Consider the following 21923-nt stretch of genomic DNA (forward strand, 5'->3'; position numbering starts at 1 on the left):
TACTAGTTTGTCGCCGCGATAAGATAAAACTAGCTCAGCGGTACTCGCTCGGCGATGCTCGCTTCGTAGTTAGAACTCAAGCTGCGAGACCAATCAGTCTGCGTGTTCGGCTACGCTGCACCGCCCGAGCGAGTGACGCGAGTAATAGCCCGTCGCACTCGAACACTCGCCTATAGCCGAGCGACAAAACTATTGGAGCTAACACTCGCTTCTCGCCGCTCGCCCACTCGTTTCTAGTTTATCGTTCTACTCGCTTATCGCTCATCGTCGGCGGTGGGACAAGTGCCTATACACCATAATTACCTTTTTCAGTATAAGTTTCTAGAAATACTTTTAAGTTTTAATGCCCTTTGTTCTCAATGGCTTATTAGTTTTTGTTTATGCCCCGAAGTATTTAGGTACCGTCAACGGGGTGAATATCGACAATTTACCCGATTTACCTATTTCTTAATAACTTCCCACACAAATTGTATCATACAAAATCTGCTATTATTTTCATTCGAATGATTAAAAATAATAGCAGATTGTCAGGTAAATCACATTTTAAGTTTTGTCGCTATTCACCCAAGCCATGTCTATTCACCCCAGTTGAAGATATCTATTTACCCCAGATTTATCGGTTAATAAGTTACGTTTGTGGGCATACAAAAATAAATCCCATTACTTAATTTGTAAGTTATTAGAAATTGTACTAAAAGGTAAAAGAAACCAAGATAATACACAAAACTTAATTATAATAATTAGCATTATTTATGTACATTGATGGGTAAATCGTAAGAATAAATAGTTATATACCTAGTTCATTTTAGATCCCATCAACTCACAATAGCCCTTACACCCTGGCGGGTGCTGCCTCTGCGTGCGTCCCATGACACGGGCAAGGGCAGCATCCGCTCGGTGTACCCCTTACAGGTCCGGAACACCATTGTTCCGTGATGGGAAAGACATTAGTTATACAATTTTACTTTTAAGGAAGCTTCCAATATAAAGGAATCTAACTAAACGGCCTCCAAATTACTGAGCATTTACAAGAATATCTAGATGACTATGATAAATAAGATAATAATATAATCATGACTAATGAAATGATGTATTTTAATTCTAATTTATTATCTTACAACATGCTTAGGTACAACATTTGTATGATTGAATTTGATTTTAATTCTCTTTCACATCTGTATGCCAACCGGCAAAACCAAGTGTTCAAGTGTATATAAGTACCTAAGATAAGACCTATTGTGTACCTACCTATGTTTTACAAATTAAACGTTCTGATTCTAAGGTCTTATTTTTAAAAATTTTTTTGGGAACAGTAGTTGATGAATGTAATACACTACTTTTATTTCATTGAAAAAGACAGTAAAAAGACAAATAAATAACTTATGAACTAAATAATACTAAATTAAAACTAACAATCCTAAATATATCTAAAATAAAACAAGAAATATAAAAAACTACTGAAAGAGGCCTCCCCGCGCTACCCCCGGCGCAAAGGTGCCCAAAGGTGGTTTAATAAATCTTAACTGTGTCGTCGATACAAAACTGCACTTTGTCTCACATCTCACACCCGTCCGATTTTGAGCCGTAACTATAGTATAAAGAAATATATAAATAGGGTGTTCAGTCGGCTGCAGGTTGTTTCTGGTGGCCGGCCTCGTGTCTCCGGCAGGAGTCTGCGCGGCCGAAGCGCTTGCCGCAGTGCTGGCAAGAGTAACGCTTCTCCTTCGTGTGCGTGATCATGTGGGTCTTTAGGTCGCTGCAAAGTAGAAACCACTTAGAATCCGTCTAAGCAAGGTGTGGGCATGTCATTAAAAACGTCATATTTTCATAGAAAGCTATGATGACATTACCACACTTTGTCATTACGAATGCTATAAAGAGTTAGCTTAGTCCAACTCTGATACAATTTGTTTTTATGCTTATTTTCACTTTTAACCCGTTTTCTTGGCGTGTCCTTATAGAATCTGCTTAACCCTTTAAACACCACGCCAATCTGGCGCCAAGGTTGATATTGGGCTGTATGGCGGTTGACTTACTAAGCCGCCTCGAAGCTAATACCAGTGGGGAGACACTCCTGACTTCGGGCAAACTCGGCTCCATTCGGCTCAGCATTGGTCCGAGCAACTATTATATTTGAAGTCCCTGATACCGCTGTAAACCACTATGTGGGCTCAAAGCGCCCCTTCCACGTGAACAATTTCAAAACGGTGGTTGACTTAGGGCGGGTTGCACCGTGCCCATTTGATGTGCTGATCATGGCTAAAGATGGCGCTAACGAACGCTAACTGCATATTTGGGTTGCACCACGCCTAACGTCTGTTAAAAAGTTACGCTGCCCTTAACCGGTCGTAGACCACTGGTTAACGATTTTACCGCCTGATAAAAATGGCGGCACTTTATTGAATCTGTCCGTATTTCATGAATTTATATTTGATTTTTCAATAATTTTAGGAAATATGTTATTTAAATTATTAAAAAAATGTTAATAACAATAAAATGTGGAGTTTGTAAACGCAAAAACGTGTGACAGTTGACATGAATGGCTCTAAAAGTCATTATAATTGGGAGACGATCCGTCTTTCATAAATACATTAATTTACTTATAGTTTAAAAGAAATGTGCGTGTTTTAAGTTTAAATTGCGTGCAAAATGACTCAAAGTTGGAGTTAAGACCAGATTGACGTTATCACAGGTTAACAAATACGTCCCATCAGATGAAACTCGACGGCATATAATGTCGGCACTACTACTTGACGCCAGGATGGTCAATAAAACCAATTAGGCTTCTGATTATTGGAATCAAGATAAAAATGATAAATCCTTTGGACAAATCCACCACGGACGAACTATGATATTCGAAAACAGCGAGATGGCACCTATAACCATCTACAAGTCTGCCTCTGAAAATCGTAACCCGCTATAGAAGTGAACTATGTTTAGAACTATAAACGTACATAAAACAAGTTGCGAAATATAAAATCAAGTATTTTGTGAAGTATGGCAAGTGAAGTTTTGTGAAGTGTGGAATGTATTGGGACAATTCCAGACTAGTTGGCATAACCTACCCATACCCATACCATTAGTACCCATAGTACAAGCTTTGCTTAGTTTGGGGCTAGGTTTGATCTGTGTAAGATGTCCCCTAATATTTATTTATTTTATTTATTTATTTTTATTTATAACTAATAGGTTATAATAAAGTGACAAAAATGTGTAATGCAAAAGTGATTATAATACTTCAACTCCTACTTACTTGGGTTTTATTTGCTTTTACAACATAATCTTATTCATAACCCTAAGAAACAACAACTTTCCAAGTAGGCATGCCGACCGCTGCTTTAGCATAAAATAAAAATAAATGCCGAGGGATGTCGCTTTCCTAAGTAATAAAAAAAGCTAAAATATATATTACCGTGCCAAGGCGATACTGGCTGCCAAGCTTATTAGAGTAATTATTCTGGAAATATGGAACATACATGAGAACAACTGAGTTGTTTTAAAGGAACTTATAATATGCTTGTCAGATGCAGAAAGGAACAATACCCCTATCTGCATCTGACAAGCATATCTATTGACAAAATTCAAGGTATTCTGTAAGTAGGGCTCTTTCACTATAGTCAAAAAACATTTGCAGTGACTTTAAAAATACAAAGCAACATTTATAAAACTTTAATACAACTATCAATACCTGGGTCAAATAAAATATAATATGGCTTGTCTTCTTGTCACCTGAATTTTATTTGTGTTCAACCAGTCATACATTGAAATATATTTAACCCTAGCCATGTATTGGAAATAATGTTCCAGTACAGTACCTACTGATTAACCTACCTCAAGTCCCTATATACATAACATTTAAACCTAACATAGGTACCTAAATAGCCCTGAATTTGTCACAAGAAAAGGCCCTCGGTCTGAATAATTTTATTTTATTTGTTTTCCTCCATACTGGCTTTTTAATTATTTATCTACACCCGAAGAAAATAAAATAGTTAATAAGCAAGTTACCTGTATGACTGAAAATATAATAACTGATAGGTAGGTACCTCCTTAAATATAATTGTAAAATAAATAAGTTCTTTATCTACTCTCCGGGTAACCCTTTACCTCCATTGGTCACTAAACTGCTTAAGTACCTAAAAAGGATAATAGTATGAAATGGAAAATAAAGTAGATAAGGTAACTAGCAATATATTTTCTTGTCAAAATTGAAATTCAGATAATATTTCTAATTGTACTTTATTTTTTGTAACAAGTTTCTTCCGGTTAATTTAATTGTATAATTTGTTGATTTCTTGAATTCATTCACTTGTGTGGAACTTTTATCTTGTATTCCATATCATATGGTGTCAATCTAACCTGAAAAGAAAGCAACATGATATTATTATAAGTCATCATATTCCTCGCGTTTGTCCCGGCATTTTCCACGGCTCATGGGAGCCTGGGGTCCGCTTGGCAACTAATGCTTAGACCAAGCAGTTTTAAATTAAAGTACAAAAGTAACTCAAATGCCTGCTACTAACAGTTATGCATTATTTTGTCAACAATATAATTGGAATTTTTTCCCTAACTATAGTCTTTGCTTCATAGTTGTAGATAGCGTAGTTAGCGCAAGTAATCACTTGTGCATGCTTGTGCTTAGGGCTCTGAAAGGACTGAAAGTAGGAAGCAGCTATAAGCATTAAACTAATAAGATAACTTACCGGGCAATGTCGCTCCTTGTTTGATTCCGACTTTAGCTAGGCCATTCAACAATCGTAGTCAGACATTTCACTTGTTTGAGAGTGTTTTTAATATATAACCATAAATATATTCAGGAATGGCTTATATTGTTGAATATTTAGATTTTAAATCTGCAAAGAAAGTGTAGTTCGCGCCTACAAAACTTTTCTCTTTGAGAATTTTGACAACTCAGTTTGGCATTTATGACTGGGTTGCTATATAAAATAAAAATTCTACCATAAAATTTTTAGTAGGAATGCGTTCATAATACGGCAATACGATTACCGATTAGTAATTTTAACGTCCTGTTATTTTATAGTTGGTGCAACGCATTTTATTTAGCAATCGTTAAGACCCCCACGTCAGCGTTAAAATTTAGCGAACCGTGCTTACGTTAGCAGGTGGTTTGGTGCAACCCGCCCTTAGTGAACTCGGTACCGTCGACTGGACAGAAACGGCTTTGGACAGAGTAGCATGGCGGTCTTTGGTGTCGGAGACCAAGATCCACTTCGGGTCGTTGCGCCACAGCAGTAAGTAAGTAAGCGGTAGACTTACGATGTTGTTCTGCAGCTCTGGTCGCAGAGTTGGCACTTGAAGTCCCTGACACCGCTATGAACGAGCATGTGCGATACTAGCGCCCTCCTCCACGCGAAGGCTTTGCCGCACTCCCCGCACTCGAATGGGCGCTCGTTTGTATGCATCCTGCGCAAAATTGAAACTTAATTCGCAGACTTTGAGGTCGAATTTACATTGTCATTTTTAACACATTCAGTGCCACTAAGTGCTACGGGTTACGCTCGTAGCGCGAAGCCACGTCTTTGCCGTATCGAGCGCGTAATCGCTACGAACAGTGTACCCGACAGTTGGGTTCTAGATAGGCGCTGAATGTGTTAAATACCTACGGCCACAATGTTCAAAAAATTTCGCTTTTGAACGCCACATATACAATGCAGCATAGTAACGAAAACCTTATCAGAAATTTTCAACAGGTTAGAATATAAATGTTAAAAGTTTAGAAATACAATTTCACTTTGAAAATCTTATTCTTAAAATATAAGGGATCATTTTAGAATATACCTAAATTTTTTTGCTTAATTCCTACTAATAAAAACGTAAAAATGCTTACCTTAAATGATTTACTAACTCATTTCTGGCGTAAAACGTTTTGGTGCAGTACTCGCACTGGTAGTTTCTTCTATGTTCATGGGTTCGCTTTCTAAAACAAACAGTGAAGGTTAACATTAAAACCCGTTGGTTCCATCTGTTTTGTAAGTAAGGCCCGGTAAGTCCAGGGTTCTTCTCTCACTCTCACTGAGCGTCAGCGTGTGCGAATTGGCAGTGCGTGCCCGGGATCGCAGATATGTTTTTTTTTGTTTGGCAACCGTAATGTATATCTAAAAAAAGGGCTATCATTTTTAAAAAAATCCGCTATCTGAGACTAATGCTGTGGTTAAAGTTTCTTTGCATTTAACAGTTCTAAAATATTATCCTCATTTACATAACAGCACAAACGGAAACTTAATGAAGCGGTGTTTCAACCCTTTTTATGATGAGAAGTTTTTTAACTTATCCCCATCCCCATGTCCTGTTATTTTTTTATATTTTTTTGTTATTTTTTACAGTTTACTGCTGAAAAAATAGAGTTCATCAAATTAAATATAGGAATATTTTACACAGATCTAACTGTACTACTCGTACAATAAGCTCAAGGAACAAATAATTTTGATATGTACACAAATAAATGCCCTTACCAGGATTCAAATCTGAGACCTCCTACATTGTAGGCAGTCCCTACCAACTAGGTTAGGCTTCAATAATCATAAAATACTTACATATGGTCTTGAAGACACTTCTTGAACGCATACTTCTTGGGGCAGAGGTCACATTTAAATTGTTTATCTATGGTCTCAGCATGCGAGTACATGTGCTGGTCCAACACAGGCCGGGACACGAAGCGGCGCCCACACGTCACGCACGCGAATCGTAGTTCGTCCTTCTTATGCACTTGTTTGATGTGTGTGTCCAAATGAACATAATCTGGAACAGTAAAAATATTTTTGACCTCTAAATCGCCTCACCTATAATTATCACCATTTTAAAACTGTCGGATCTTTCGAGCCCGGTCTTTTATAAGGCGTGCATGGGGATATAGATCTAACACGTAGAGGCTGTTTGGAGAGATTTGATGTCATGTAGAACGCCTGCTGGAACCCATTCACGGGTACATCAATAGATACTTGGGAACCTCAGCAGGCATTGGAAGCTATTGTAGAGAATATGGACAGAGTACTGGTCTATGGTTTAAGTTTAGGTGGAAAAAAGACTGAGCTATTGCAAAGAAGTCCCGACACAACACCTTATTATTTCGTTTCAGACAGGCAGCTGATGCTGGTACGTCTAAATACTCTAACTCATAGTTCACTTAGTATTTCAAAAACCCATTTGTATGACTTATCGGGTTTGACCACCCATCCCTCGAATTACTATAGAAAAATTTACTAGACCCCCCTGTGGTTGAGACTGGTTATGAACCGACATCTTTTGCATTTACACAATTAATCCAATTTACATAAATTGTTGTTTCTAAACTTACCTCCATTACAAATATCACACTTGGCCTTTCGACCTAAATGGTGGATGTTGAAATGTCTGCGTCTACCGCCTCTGGAAACAAACAGCTTAGGGCAGGCCTTGCACTTCAGCATTCTTCGCTCATCCTTTGACTTGTGAGTCAAGGAGTGCGACTTGATGTCAAGTACGGTTACACCACACTGCTCACAGGTATGAGGCCCTGGTGACACCTTTCCATCTTCTTTCAGGCCTTTTATCTTTTTTGCTGATTGGATTTTTTTCTTGGATTTAGGTTTTTTACGTTTTGGTGCTATGGGAGAAATAAACAGAGCAAATGTACATACAATATAAGAGTGAATGTTTTTAATATTCAATAGCCTCACAAATTTAATGTCAACAATTAGCCACAGAATAAAGTGCATGTTCAGATATTTTTGAACAACTTATAATTGGTACCTATAAACTTAGGATTTTTAGATGACAATAGTTTTTTTTATATATTTCAAAAGAGAGGCAGTTTTATAATACTATTCTACAAACTAAAGGTAATTTGTTAGCAAATAGTGCACACTAGAGACCTAGAGTACAGAGAAATAAGTTTAAGTGATCATTCCATACTTAGGAAAACTTATGCCTACTTAAAGGCATTGTATATGGAATGTTGGGAAAATACATATGATAAGAGTGGTGAGAAAAAGACGGGAGGCAATTAGCCAACAGTGGGACATGAAAATAAGCTGTTAAGAAATAAATGGTGCATGATAAAAAGTAACATCTTACCCATTCTGTTAGCCCTTTTAATATTTTTATTTTTAATATCTTCTGCTTTGCTAGATGGCTCTCCTCCGTCTCTACATTCATCATCTACATCCATGAGAGGGGCTGGGTGGCTACTGATGGATACTGTTGGATAGAAGAAGTCTTCTATTGTGTCATGGCCCTCATATGTTTGAGTATCTCCTAATGTTTCTTCGTCTACTGTGCCATGGTCTTCATATGTTTCATGTTTAACGTCTATTCTAATTTCTGTATTGCCACCTCCAACTAAATGTGGACCATAAACATCAGGCTCCAAGAAATTTGCGTGTTTTACGCCGTTTTCGTCCACATAAAAAGAAATCTTTTGATCGTTCAACTGCACATCGTCCAGAGATCTCAAGTATGCATCATTTTTCAAGGATAGTATCTTAAATTTGTAAAACGATATTATTATTCTATAGCAGTCGTGACATAAATACGTTGTTATTTTAGAGTCCTCTGTAACCTGAAATTCGAACCAGTCATTAAGTAATTTATTACTAGTTATCTGTATTAAGTAGTACATATTTATAAACCCTTTAATATGAATAGTTATTACCTTTATATCTAAACAAAATGCCATGATATCGACGCTCTGTTTGTTATCATCTTCTATACCTTTACCCAGCTCTGAAATATTTTTATCGGCTGGAGATTTTAGGCAGGTTCTGCAAGTATTCATTGCAATGAATTTCTAACGCATACACTTAGAAAAAAAGCTATAATTTGCTATTTTGAACTAAGGCCCACAAGCCCAGAACCGACACCATAAACCATACATATATTATTATACTCTTTGCCATAAACATAATAAAAAAATACAAAATACAACAATGAAATTTTGACAGCAAGCACTGCGTTTGGTTATGCCACATGCCACCAGCTCGCTTTCTGTGTCATTGCACGTGGCGCATAATATAATATAGCAGTCTCAAGAGAGTTATTTATTCAGTTCGCATTCTAGTACGGTATCGGTATGCGATGAACGTAGGAGATACGATGAATGTAGGAGAGTATAGCGGTATCTAGACGGGATGATCAAATCGACCGATCAATTCATCAGAAATGAAATTGGCGTCAATCTCTAATTTCATCACCAATTTTACATTTATGGTGATGTTAGAGCCCTCTAAACTGAAAAATGCCCAAAACGAAAATACTGGCGTCACAAATTGGTATTCTTGCGTCCGCACCTCATTTTATCGGTAATATCTAATATCGGTCACTATCGGCGATTGAATTCGGCGAGCCAAATTGGCGTTTGCGTCCGCAAGTCCTAATTCGATCGGGCAATTTAATCAGATTGGCGAAAAATTGACTCTTCTGGATACGCCTTATAAAAGGAATAACAGTGTATTTTTAATAGTAGTATTTTTCATGTTGTCCTTGTCATACATAACGTTATGGGAATAAATAAAATGTTGTCCTTGTTATACATAACGTTATGGGAATAAAAAAACAACGGGTTGCACTCCGGGAGTGCCGACAGAAGTGAAAACTCAATGACTAGTCCAAAATGTCTGCAACACTATGTATAATTGACCCATCCTCCTTTCTATTGAAAAACTTTAGTTCCGAAATTGCTGGCCAGAGCCTCTACCATCAGTTTTAACATTGACATAACGCTCACGTCTACGTAATTTACTTTCTGTACATCTCGCTTGCACTATTGCTCGCATATGCGAGTACGAGCGAGATGCATAGAAAGTAAGTTACGTAAACGTGAGCGTTATGTCAATGTCAAAACTGGTGGTAGCCGTACAGTGAGCTTAAATTTGTAGCGTTAATTGTTTAAAATTCGAATAGAAATTGTAAAGTTACCTTGCAGACCTCGCATCTAAATATATTTGGTCATGATATTTTGAGTTTTATTCACCAGTGATGAGACATTATTGAATTATATTGGAGTGATATAAAGTTAGAATGTAACTGTGAGATCCTCGTATTTCAGCCCGTACAAGATTAGAACATTGAGCTTTATTGCTTAATATAAAAGTCCAGTTTTAAATAATTGACCTGCGGGCTCAGCACGGTTCCATTTTTATCGACTATCACTATGCGCGTCCCTTTCGCACTTACATACTTGTTAGAACGTGACAGGCATGGTGACAAGGGATAAAAACGCGACCGTGCTAAGCCGCCTGATTATGATACGTTATGACTAAAGTTCTTTGGTGAATAACATTGTCCGTGACACATGACGTCAGCGTTACGTTACGCGTTACGTGACGCGTTACGCTGAATCGAGTTTATCATTTTTTCCCACCTCAAAAAGTGCTCAGCGCCGCTAAAGAAGTTATGACTTCAATAAAAAACAACTAGGATAATACAACACTATATTTAAATAATTAACATTAATTAGGTACATAAACGAATTGTATAAATAATGTTTTAATATAATACAATTTTTCTTTGAAGCTTCAAATATATAGCTGGTCAAGCAGATCTTGTCAGTAGAAAAAGGCGGCAAATTTGAAAAATGTAGGCGCGAAGGGATATCGTCTCATAGAAAATTTGAATTTCGCGCCTTTTTCTACTGACAAGATTTGCTTGACCGTCTATAACTGCATGTCCTCAGCATGAATCGGTGGTGGGGGAAAATGACCGAACGGGATAGCCTCATGTTATGTATCTTTCAGTAGGAGTAGCAGCGAAAGCGCTATTATTGTTTGTCCTTGTCAGTCTCACATTTTTTTTATTCCCCACCGTAAATTTAGTATGGATTACGGTGGGCAACAAATAAATTCGGCCAATCATAGTGTCGCATTGCGTATGTTCTGTCCCTCACGGACACACGCGTGTAGCACATCTATAGGATCCTACCATCTATGGTTCTCACAAATACGTATCAAGAAAATTACAACCTTAGTACTCCGTTTTAAGGTTACATTTTTAATAAATGTTAACCGTATTGACGTTTCTAAATTGCACCGTGAGGGCCTACCGTAGACACTGAAGTTCGCAAATTGCGGGCATCTTTCTCTTTTCCTCCAATTAAAGCGTAACTAGAGTGACAGAGAAAGATGCCCGCAATTTGCGAAATTTAGTGATTGCGGTAGGCCCTCTGGTTTCAAGGCAGCCGTTTGATTTTGAGCCGTATCACTATACGTTTAAGGTGTTCAGTCGGCTGCAGGTTGCTTCTGGTGGCCGGCCTCGTGTCTCCGGCAGGAGTCCGGGCGGCCGAAGCGCTTGCCGCAGTACTGGCACGAGTAACGCTTCTCCTTCGTGTGCGTTATCATATGTAGTTTGAGGTAACTGCAACAATAATAATGTGACAATTTTTGTTAATAATTTTGATAGAACAAAATTGTTATTTTTATACAAATATTTTTGAAGTGAAAACTTCTTTAGCGGCGCTGTGCACTTTTTGTGATGGGGAAAAAATGTTAAACTCGTGACCGTAAGATTCGTAAGACGTAAGACGGACACGCGACCTGATCGAAAAACTGTTACAATGTCATTAAGTTTTCACTTCTGCCGGAACTCCCGGAGTGCAACCCGTTGTTTTTTTTATGAAGATGAAGTTTGTCAATGATACTTGACGCATGAAACGCTTCTGGGTATACATCACCATAGGACTGAGGGTCTCCTGTATTTAAAGTAAATAAAGCACATACCTACACGAAATAAAGCACCAGATAATTATTAAGAAAACATAGATAGCAGTTATTTTTAAACACTATTTCTATTTAATAAATCGGATAGAAATATAAAAAGTAGGCGAGTTGACCGTAACGTTACTATATTAGTTTACATTATGAATTCCATATTAGCAAATCGTTTTGACAGTTCTAAAAAAGAAACTGATTTGACTAGTAGGAGAATACCTATTGCAGCTCTTCAAGCCGTCTTCAAGTTGTACATAGTCTAATAAAACATATAGTCTTCTCTTCCCAGAGTGACACAAGCCTACGTCACAATAACATTGCCACTTTATATAGCGCTATCGCATATTATCATATAGCGCTGTTGCATGATGATGTAGGCTTGTGTCAGTCACGTGACCACGAAAAGACGGGAAGAGAGTACCAGGCGGAGTACATTATTATACCATGAAGTTGTAGTAAAAAATTCAAGATGGCGGCCATACCCGTTCAACTTGAAGCTCATGTCGCAGAACTCGCACTTGAACCTCTTGACGTCGCTGTGCACGAGGCGGTGCTTCCGGAGGGAGTTCTTCGTCATGAACGACACGCCGCACTCCGTGCATTGGTACACTCGCTCGTTGCTGTGGGTCCTGCGGAAGTGAACCTTAAGTTTAATTTCGTTAGGTCGAATTTAGAATAATAATTAAGGACTTTTTTAGGGATTGTGTTCGATTGAGTGCGGGCTGCGAAAGAGAACCTTCAGTTAAAGATTTTAGGTCGAATTTAGAATAATAGGTGCGTCCTTTTTTACAGGGGAAAGAAAGGTCGAGTGCGAGTTGCGAAATTGAACCTTGAGTTAAAAGTTGTTAAAGTGAGTTTAGATGAATGCAACTTTTTTAATAACTTTGGCCAGGCGTGGCTCACTCCGCTATTTCGTCGCGTCGCTACAAGTACATGCAGCCCACATCAATTTTGGTGTCTAGCCATAGTAGTTGCCGCGCACCGCTACGGAACGGACGCCTGCTCGCGTTTGCGCCACCTAGACGCGTTTTGTTAGAGAGTGAACCTTCTGTACCTAGTACTATTATTTATTCTGTGCTTTGGCGAGGTTTCCTGAGGTCTTGATAATGTGTATCCTGGGAAATTCAACCTCAAGTTTAAAGTAATTAGGTTGAATTTAGAACAATCAATATGGAAGTTTTTTTTTATGACTTAGGCGTCCGTGTGAAAATTATTCTTAATTGAAAGTGCGTAAGGTCGAGTTTAGTAATACTAGAAGGACGGCATGTCTCAGTGCTTCCTGTGGAAGTGAACCTTAAGTCAATAGTCGTTAGGTCGATTTTACAATACGACCTTTTTTCCATGTAGTAACTACTGGGTAATTTTTTTTTATATAGTTTCAAAATACTTACCGTAAATGTTCTTGAAGTGTACTTTTGCAGAAGAAAGCCTTAGTACATAATTCACAGTGATGCTTCCTTTCTTTTTCATGGACTTGCCGACTAAAACAAACAGATATAGGTACATTACTCTCTGCTGAAAAACATAGGAAACCTGGCAAATATTAAGAGAGTCTTAGATAGAGCTTGCGGGATCGTATCTCCTTGATAATTTGGCGTGTGGTTCTTTTAACTGGTTGTAATATTGACAAAGACCTTATCAATTCAATATCAATTATTAAAAAAAAAACAGAGCGTTGCTGAATAGGTATTAACTATTAAGTAGGTAGTGAATTAAATTTTTTCACCAATGAATTCAATTAATGCACCCGAACGGTAAGGCTGACAGGTTGTGTTGAAGCTTGTAACAGTCACATGTGTGTGGAGAGAGTAGGTCATCTCTCCCTGCTTGTGGCTGGTCATGTTGTTCCAGCGCGGGCTTGCACACGAAGCGGCGCTCGCACGTGGCGCACCCGAACGGTCACGCCGATGGGTTGGGTAGACAAGACACTCACATGTGTGTGAAGAGATGACCTTTCGCGCGGAACTTCTTGTGGCAGATCTCGGCAGTCGAACGCGGCCTGCTGCGTGTGGCTGGTCATGTGTTGTTCCAGCGCAGGCTTGCACACGAAGAGGCGCTCGCACGTGGCGTAACCGAACGGTCACGCCGATGGGTTGGGTAGACAAGACACTCACATGCGTGTGGAGAGATGTCCTTTCGCGCGGAACTTCGTGTGACAGATCTCGCAGTCGAACGCGGCCTGCTGCGTGTGGCTTGTCATGTGTTGCTCAAGCGCGGGCTTGCACACGAAGCGGCGCTCGCACGTGGCGCATCCGGTCGGTCAGGCCGATGGGTTGGGTAGACAAGACACTCACATGTGTGTGGAGAGATGACCTTTCGCGCGGAACTTCTTGTGGCGGATCTCGCAGTCGAACGCGGTCTGCTGCGTGTGGCTGGTCATGTGTTGCTCTAGCGCGGGCTTGCACACGAAGCGGCGCTCGCACGTGGCGCATCCGTACGGTCAGGCCGATGGGTTGGGTAGACAAGACACTCACATGTGTGTGGAGAGATGACCTTTCGCGCGGAACTTCTTGTGGCAGATCTCGCAGTCGAACGCGGCCTGCTGCGTGTGGCTGGTCATGTGCTGCTCAAGCGCGGGCTTGCACACGAAGCGGCGCTCGCACGTGGCGCACCCGAATGGTAAGGCGGATGGGTTGTGGACTTGGAGCTTGTGCACTGATAGGTGGACTACCTCTGGAACAATCAGACAAGAGCATACATAGGAGCTATTTTATTTAAAATTGTAAACTACAATTTTTTTTTAATTAGAGTTTTATGGTATTTATTTGATGTTTATGTATAAGTATCTTAATGTCATCCGACCACCTCATTATTGGTCTCCCTTCTCTCCTATTTCTATCTCTAGGATACCATTCCGCTACCTCTCTATCCCACTTATTTTTACCTTCTCTTGCCATATGTCCAGCCCATTTCCATTTTAACATTTTTACAGTCACTGATATATCCTTAATTTTAGTATTCTTTCTAATATCTGTCAGTCTTACTTTGTCTTTCCTTTTTACAGATATTAAGAAGCATGCGAGAGTCAACTGGATTAGGACGGCACAGGATAGAGAGATGTGGAGAGAGCTGGAGGAGGCCTATGCCAAGAAGGCAGACTAAAATATTAAAAACAATGACATTAAATATATTTATTAAAAAATTATTAGGAAAGATATTGAAACTAATATAATGATAAATGAAATGTGAATTTATTTAAATGCAATATGTATTAATTCTATTTTGGTCAATAAAGGCTATTCTTATCTTATCTTATCTTATCTTATGTATAAGTATACAAGGTTTTTCAATCCTAATACATATAATCAAAGATTTTTATTTTATTTCCATTACCATTTTTCATAGTCTTTGTATGACAGCAACGGAATGGAAGGAACAAAAAAATATATGGAAATTACTGGATACTTTTTTCTTCAAAATCAACCAAATCAATTATTTGTGATTAATTTTTTTTTTTGTCCTGAGGCTATGATTATTAAGACCAAACATAGTCCATTTAGTATTATTACATATTTTTTTGACTTACTGTTACTGATTTATGTACTAGAATAATGAGAATACATAGTTTATCAACCCATTTAAACTACTCTGAAGCATTTCTAGAGCTACCTAATCCATTTACAGAAACTGTAGGGTTATCAAAAGTAACATACCTTTATCACAAATATCACACTTGGCCTTAACACCCAAATGCCTGATCTTGTAGTGCCTCCGCCGCCCCCCTCTGGTGATGAACATCTTCGGACAAGCCTTGCACTGCAGCATCTGCCTCTTGTCTTTAGGCTGGTGGGTAAGCAAGTGTGCCTTCAGGTCTAGCACCGACATACCACAGTCTTCACATATCTGCCGCCCTTGTATCACGTTTTTGTTACTGGTTGACTCTTTCTTGGGACAGCTACGTTTTTTACGTTTTGGTGCTATAAAATAAACATACACATTATTTCAGTGTTCAATATTATTGCTAAAAATAAGATTAAACAAAAGTTTGCCTCTCTTTATATGGATCTTCAAAAGTAAGTACAAGTAAGGTAGTTTCGGAGATAGAAGGGCAAATTTACGTCACTGTGCATCTACAATGCAATAAGTAAAACCTTGCATTTATTTAGGTAGCATGTTTAACACACTGAAAGAACAAAGTATGGTAAATAGTGAGTTACATTAATCAATCAATCAACCAAAATACCCATACATAAAACATAAAATACCAATGTCACATAAAAAAAATATATAAAAATACATGTCAACAAAAAATACAATTACATTAAAATTAAATTAAAATTACAATTAACTAATTAATTTAATTAATTGCCACCGCAAACATGTTATAAGTCCTCTTACCTTTTTTTTTAAACCTATCCCAGACATTTTTATATTTAACCTTTTCCTCCACACTTGGTTCTTCAACAGAAAATTCATCTTCCGATGTATCATCATCACTATCATCTGTAACATCTGACGAGTCTTCCTCCTCAATAGCACTTTCTACATCTTCTAACATATTTTCATCCTTAACTTGCATTTCTATTTTAATGCAATTTTCAACTAAACTGGGACTATATTCATCTTGTTCCAAGAGAATCTTGTGTTCTTGAATTCCTTCTCCATCACCATGTATAGATAGTTTTTGGTCCTCTAGAGATGAAGCTGGGTGCAGCGATTTCAAATATGCGTCATTTTTCAAAGACTGCGCCTTAAATTTGTAAAAAGATATGATTTTTCCAAAACAGTTGTCACAAAGATTCGTCGTTATTCTGGAGTCTTGAAAAACCTGTAATTGATATGAAAAATGTTACAAATTTTCGAGGTACGACTTTAAAAAAGCTAAAGCAGAACTTACCTTGATATCTAAACAAAACACCATAATGTCGTAGGAGTGTTTGTTGTCCTCATTTATGTCTTTTTCCAACTCCGAAATATTCTTATTGGCTGGACTTTCGAGGCAAGTTCTGCACAAATCCATTATGATTGTTCAACAAAAGACAACAACGTTGCGAACGAACGAATTTAATAATAAAACTCTAGGACAATAAATAAGACAACAATCAACGAACAAACAAAATTTACCAAAACATCAAACAACATTGCATTATTTGCGTGATAATTTGACACTGACAGCTACACAACATAGAGGTGAATGCGTTTTGTTACTGCATATTAAATGTGTATAAAACCTTGGAATGTATAGTTGGTCAAGCAGATCTTGTCAGTACAAAAAAGCGGCAAATTTGAAAAATGTAGGCGCGAAGGGATATCGTCTCATAGAAAATTTGAATTTCGCGCCTTTTTCTACTGACATTATAATTGCACACGGTGCCTGTTACCAAGCATTACACTTTAGTGGAGCAGATCGCACGGATACTCGTGAAAAATATCTAGCAGCTTTTCCCAAGGCAGAGAAGAATGAAATAATTTCCTGTGATAATAATATACAGCTTGGCAAAAAAGAGTAGAAATTAAAAAGTGGCAACACTGTAGTGTCGTCCCGTTTTCTTATATAAATATTGGTTTGAAAGGGACGACACTACAGTGTTGCCACTTTTTAATTTCTACTCTTTTTTTTGCCAAGCTGTAAGCTCGGACGGCCAGTGGCCTATTTTATAAAGCTACAAGTTACAATTTACAAGCGGAAGTCTCGTTCTAACACATAGGGTTATAAAGAGACTTCCGCTTGTAAATTGCATCTTTATAAAATAGGTCACAGACCTGACAAAACGTTTTCTTTAGGGGCAACAAATAAAATATAATCACTGGCAGTGCCAAAATATGTATACGTGACCTTATAGTCCATACATTAAGGTTTAATTACATCTTGTGACTGTAGTACCTCGGTAAAAATACATGAATATGTTAATTAGGTATGTAAGAAATGAACAACATGTTAATTAATCATGATTTATTTTTAAATTGTTCCGCTATCCTAATTTGAGCCTTACGTCGTGGAGGTAAGGTTGGGTGTGCGTTGTTTCTGGTGCGCGGTGAGCTCGTGCCGGCGGCGGTGGTCGGAGCGGCCGAAGCGCACGCCGCAGAACGCGCACGGGTAGCGCTTCTCCTTCGTGTGGATGACCATGTGGGCCGATAGATACCTGGAACGCACTAGCTGTTTATTATCGTCGACACAATTAAAGTAAATTGATCAATAGGGAATATTAGGCAAAGCTCTGCGTAGGTGGCACAACTAGCACATACAGTAAACAAACATCAATGACACATCATGCGTCACTACGTCAATCACATGGCCTACCGTGAAACACGACAATCGAAAGTTCGGTTTCTGCCTCTCTATCACTCTTGCATATTCGAGTGATAAAGTGGCAGATAACTAAATTTCGATTTTCGCGTTTACCGGTAGGCCCTTGTTAACAAACCGCCTTGATGCCCTTGTTAACAAACCGCCTTGATGCATCAATGTCATATTTTATTGTCTGTGAAAACTTGTCAAAAAACAGTTTAAGGCACAGTATGTATAAGTTAGTCTATGAATTTACTAGAGTCGGTAGTGCTGCACTCTGGCGGCAGAACATTGCAGTAATATCCCCTATTAAAGTAAATTGATCAATTGTGAATCTTGTTTCAACGACGAAAGGACTATCAATGGTCAATGTGTTGTTGTCCACAATCTCTCTGCTTTGCCTAAAGGTTGACTGGTAGAGAATGCCTCATGTCATTAAGTCCGCCTTTTGTACTGTAAGGTTTTCTTTTGTGCAATACAGGTTAAATAAATAAATAAATCCTCCGAATCGCTAAAATTAAGAGGCAGTGGGCGGGGCACATTGGACGTAGAACCGATGGCCATTCCATTGGGGCGGAAAGGTTCTCGAGTGGCAACTGGCAACCACGTACCGAAAGGCGCAGCGAGGGTAGACCCCCACAAGGTGGACTGATGACCTGGTAAAGGCCGCGGGAGTCCGCTAGATGCGGATGGCACAAGACCGGTCATTGTATACGAATACGGCGCTATACGTATCGCGCCTGCATGTTTCCGCCACGGCAGACGATGTGGTGGAATATCTTCGCAAGAAGACCCGTTACGAGTTGAAAGTGTTCCAGCTGCGATCGCGACATTACGTGCACTTCAGCTCGTTTGTGGTGCGCGTGCCGCGGCCGCTGCTGGAAGCCATCGCGAGCACGGACTTCTGGCTTCGTGATATTTCGGCGGTTCCGTGGGAATCTGCCGAATCTTACACCAGAGCAAGTGACGCCGCAACAGAAAACTGCGTCACGAAAATGATTTATTTAGTATTTAAGTTTTTTATAATTGTATATATATGTTAGTTTCATATTTCATTCATAAATTACGTCATTTCAAATTAGAGGGGGGGGGGGTCTGGACATCGGATGACGGTAGCATGAAGTGGGAGGAAATGGGGTCATTTGAAGCATGATTTTTGGATGATTATAGGGTGGGGGGGGGGGGGCAAAAATCGATGACGTAATTTATGGACAGCCCCAAGGTATGTATCTATGGGCCTTAGTAGCCTGAAAATAAATGCTTTGATTGTTTGATTGTGGCATTCTTTGGGGGAGGCCTATGTCCAGCAGTGGACGTCCTCTGACTGATATGATGATGATGATAATCATAATCATTTATTTGCACATAAAAGGTGATGAAATAAATAAATAAACATTAACCTGGGTTTAACGAAGCTCTTGTCACACAGTTTGCAGTGGAACCTCTTCTCGTCGGAGTGGATCAAGCGGTGGCTCTTCAACGTGGAGCTCCAGGTGAACGCTTTGCCGCAATCTTCGCACTTGAATGGCCGCTCATCTGTGTGGGTCCTGTGAGAGTCATAGTTAGCTTCTAATGGCGTTATTCATAAAAGGCGTGTCCAGACGGGGACAATTTTTCGCCAATCTGATTAAATTGTACAATTAAATCAGGCCGTGCGGACGCAAACGCCAATTTGGCTCCACCTGATTTGATCGGATAATTTAATCAGATTGGCGAGAAATTCTTCTCGTCTGGACAGGCATAAGTCTAACAAACCGGTGGCAGCGATTTTGATAGCCCAGACGGTGCAAGTGTTATTTTAAACGTCAAACTGTTATGAAATTATGACGTTTACTTTAACAGTTGCACCGTCTGAGCTATCAAAATCGCTGTCAGTGTCAACTTAAATAATACAATTTTGCGAGATTTGGTGTTTTTAGGTACATATATGAAGATGACACCTCTGTCATCCTACCTATCGAGTTTGAAAAATAATATATATATGCGAAGGCGGTATAGGAGTGCAGAAAATATTTCGTACCTTAAATGTTCATTAAGTGCAAATTTTCTGAAGAAACCTTTTGAACAAAATTCGCACTTTCTGGTGGACTTGCCGTCTGGAACAAATTAACATTGTCAACACATATACATATAAACAAAAAAACACGAACAAGTGCGAGTCGGACTGTTGTAAAACTCACATATCCAACGGGGGATGCAGATGCTGGGCCGTGACTGGGTCTAGGATAACCATAGACCATAGGACAACATTACTGTAGGTAGATATTTTTTAAACTGGCGAACGTCCCTGACTAAACTGAAAATCGTAATTAAATTCCAAAAAACGTAAGACAATGTTGCCACTTTTTACTAGCGCGTCTTGTATTTATGTAAAAATAAGTAATAAAAGTACTTTCTTAAATCGTAGGAGTAATATTACCAATAAATGAATTATCTTGGCGTGTTTATTTATAACAAGGAATTTACTATTTTACAAACAAATTATTGCAGTGGCAACATTGTCTTACTTAATTTTTGGAATTTAATTACGATTTTCAGTTTAGTCACAGAAGAAATAATAGTACTACCGTACAGAAAGGACACTTCCTACAAACCCGAAGTTTGACAGCGGTTCAGGGTCGAATCATGCTATCCCTTTCTAATATATGGCACTATCCCTTTCGGCAATTTAGGGTTGTCAAAATTCAAGTGATTATCTTATCTGTGGGCGTGCACGCAAAAGGAAGTCAAGTGGTGCCAACCCTAATAATTGCTCGGAGCAATGCTGAGCCGAACGGAGCCGAGTTCGACCGAAGTCAGGAGTGTCTCCCCACTGGTTTAGTCAGTTGATCCCCCCCCTGACTATAAAGCTGGATCCGCCCTTGCACATATCTCACATTCAAATACCTATTATTATAGTGGCCTAGCCCTTTTTCGAAGTCTTCTAGAAATCGATTTTCACTCATGTTGTCTCGGATATCGGTATATTTGGTATCAGTGCATTCAGTATGATATCCTGAACACAAATACATAAGATGACATGCGCGAAGTGGTGGGGGTAGTTGCTGTGACGTCATAAAGTCGGCAGGACAAAGTGAAGTGAAAACCACATCTATCATCATCATTGGCCACAGCATCTTTGCAGATGATAGTTGCAGCGACTAAAGAAGGTATTTTTGAGGAGGTAGTCTACAGCCTACATCGACTGCGATGACTGTATAGACCAATAGCCGATCGGCATTTCTTGCCGCATCGATCACAGACGTAGACGTAGATCACAGCTTAAGATATTTCATTGAAAAGTAAAACTCACATATGCCTCGACACAAAAGGCTTGGAGCGGAACTTCTTCTGACAAACATCGCACTCAAACGCATGGTCCTGCGTGTGCGAGGTCATGTGTGTGGCGAGCGCCGTCCGAGAGAGGAAGCGCCGGCCGCACGACCCGCAGCCGTACCGGAGGGCGGTTTGGTTGTGGACGAGCAATCTGTGCGATGACAGGTTTGTTACCTCTGGAACACACAATATAATACAAAAATTTCTCATTACACTTTTTTTTTAATAACAAAACTTCCGTGAGACACTGACATATTAAATATATTAAGAGCTCTTCGACTTAAAATATGGTGAGTGACCCGTTCTTAATATTTTTAATACAGTTTTTTTTTTGTCAATTGATTTCTTTAATTAAATAATGAAAAATAAATGAATCCAAGAAACCAATTAAACATAAAATGAACCTGCAAGGGTTTGTTAGTTAATAGCGGGCTCCACACAGAGCGGTATGCTCGCCAGTGTAGACGTGCCTCTCGCGCATCGCCGCGGCCGAGGCACGTCTACACCGGCCGTTTTATGCTCGAGGAAACTGCCTCGCACGTATTCTCGCCCTGTGTGGACCCAGCTAATAAAGTGATTCTAGGTAGGGTAGGGTCCCACAGTAGATACAAGACTTTGTGGCTTGGATTATTGCAATTGCACTATTTATACATTTCATTATTATAAAATGAAATATAAAA

General features: G+C 39.1%; 2 protein-coding genes across 3 annotated transcripts in view; both read right to left on the bottom strand.

Annotated features, from left to right (window-relative positions):
- Window positions 1–21923, bottom strand: part of LOC134791231 (zinc finger protein 383-like) — a 63684-nt gene that overhangs the window by 32404 nt on the left and 9357 nt on the right. The window contains exon 6 of the mRNA XM_063762208.1: window positions 19329–19475. Within this exon, the coding sequence (XP_063618278.1) occupies window positions 19329–19475 (147 nt within the window). The remainder of the gene's footprint in view (window positions 1–19328; window positions 19476–21923) is intronic.
- On the bottom strand, window positions 1583–16792 carry LOC134791237 (PR domain zinc finger protein 5-like). Of its 2 annotated transcripts, none has more exons than XM_063762218.1 (7): window positions 16537–16792; window positions 16038–16467; window positions 15353–15616; window positions 14174–14372; window positions 13091–13180; window positions 12182–12328; window positions 1583–1756 (listed from the first exon to the last, which is right to left on the bottom strand). In XM_063762218.1, the coding sequence occupies exons 1-7, from the start codon at window positions 16657–16659 to the stop codon at window positions 1621–1623; spliced, it is 1389 nt and encodes a 462-aa protein (XP_063618288.1). In that variant the 5' UTR covers window positions 16660–16792; the 3' UTR covers window positions 1583–1620. The 2 variants fall into 2 exon arrangements, with proteins under 2 accessions (XP_063618288.1, XP_063618287.1); XM_063762217.1 differs by lacking the exon at window positions 1583–1756 and adding an exon at window positions 11133–11346.

This window comes from Cydia splendana, chromosome 6, assembly GCF_910591565.1.
Source record: "Cydia splendana chromosome 6, ilCydSple1.2, whole genome shotgun sequence".
NCBI lineage: Eukaryota > Metazoa > Arthropoda > Insecta > Lepidoptera > Tortricidae > Cydia > Cydia splendana.

Coding starts and splice junctions, on each gene's coding strand:
- LOC134791237 (XM_063762218.1), bottom strand. CDS start 16,659: ATGGATTTGTGCAGAACTTGCCTCGAAAGTCCAGCCAATAAGAATATT. Junction 15,617..16,037: donor GGATAGGTTTAAAAAAAAAG/GTAAGAGGACTT, acceptor TTTATTTTATAG/CACCAAAACGTAAAAAACGT. Junction 14,373..15,352: donor GTGTGATATTTGTGATAAAG/GTATGTTACTTT, acceptor TGATTGTTCCAG/AGGTAGTCCACCTATCAGTG.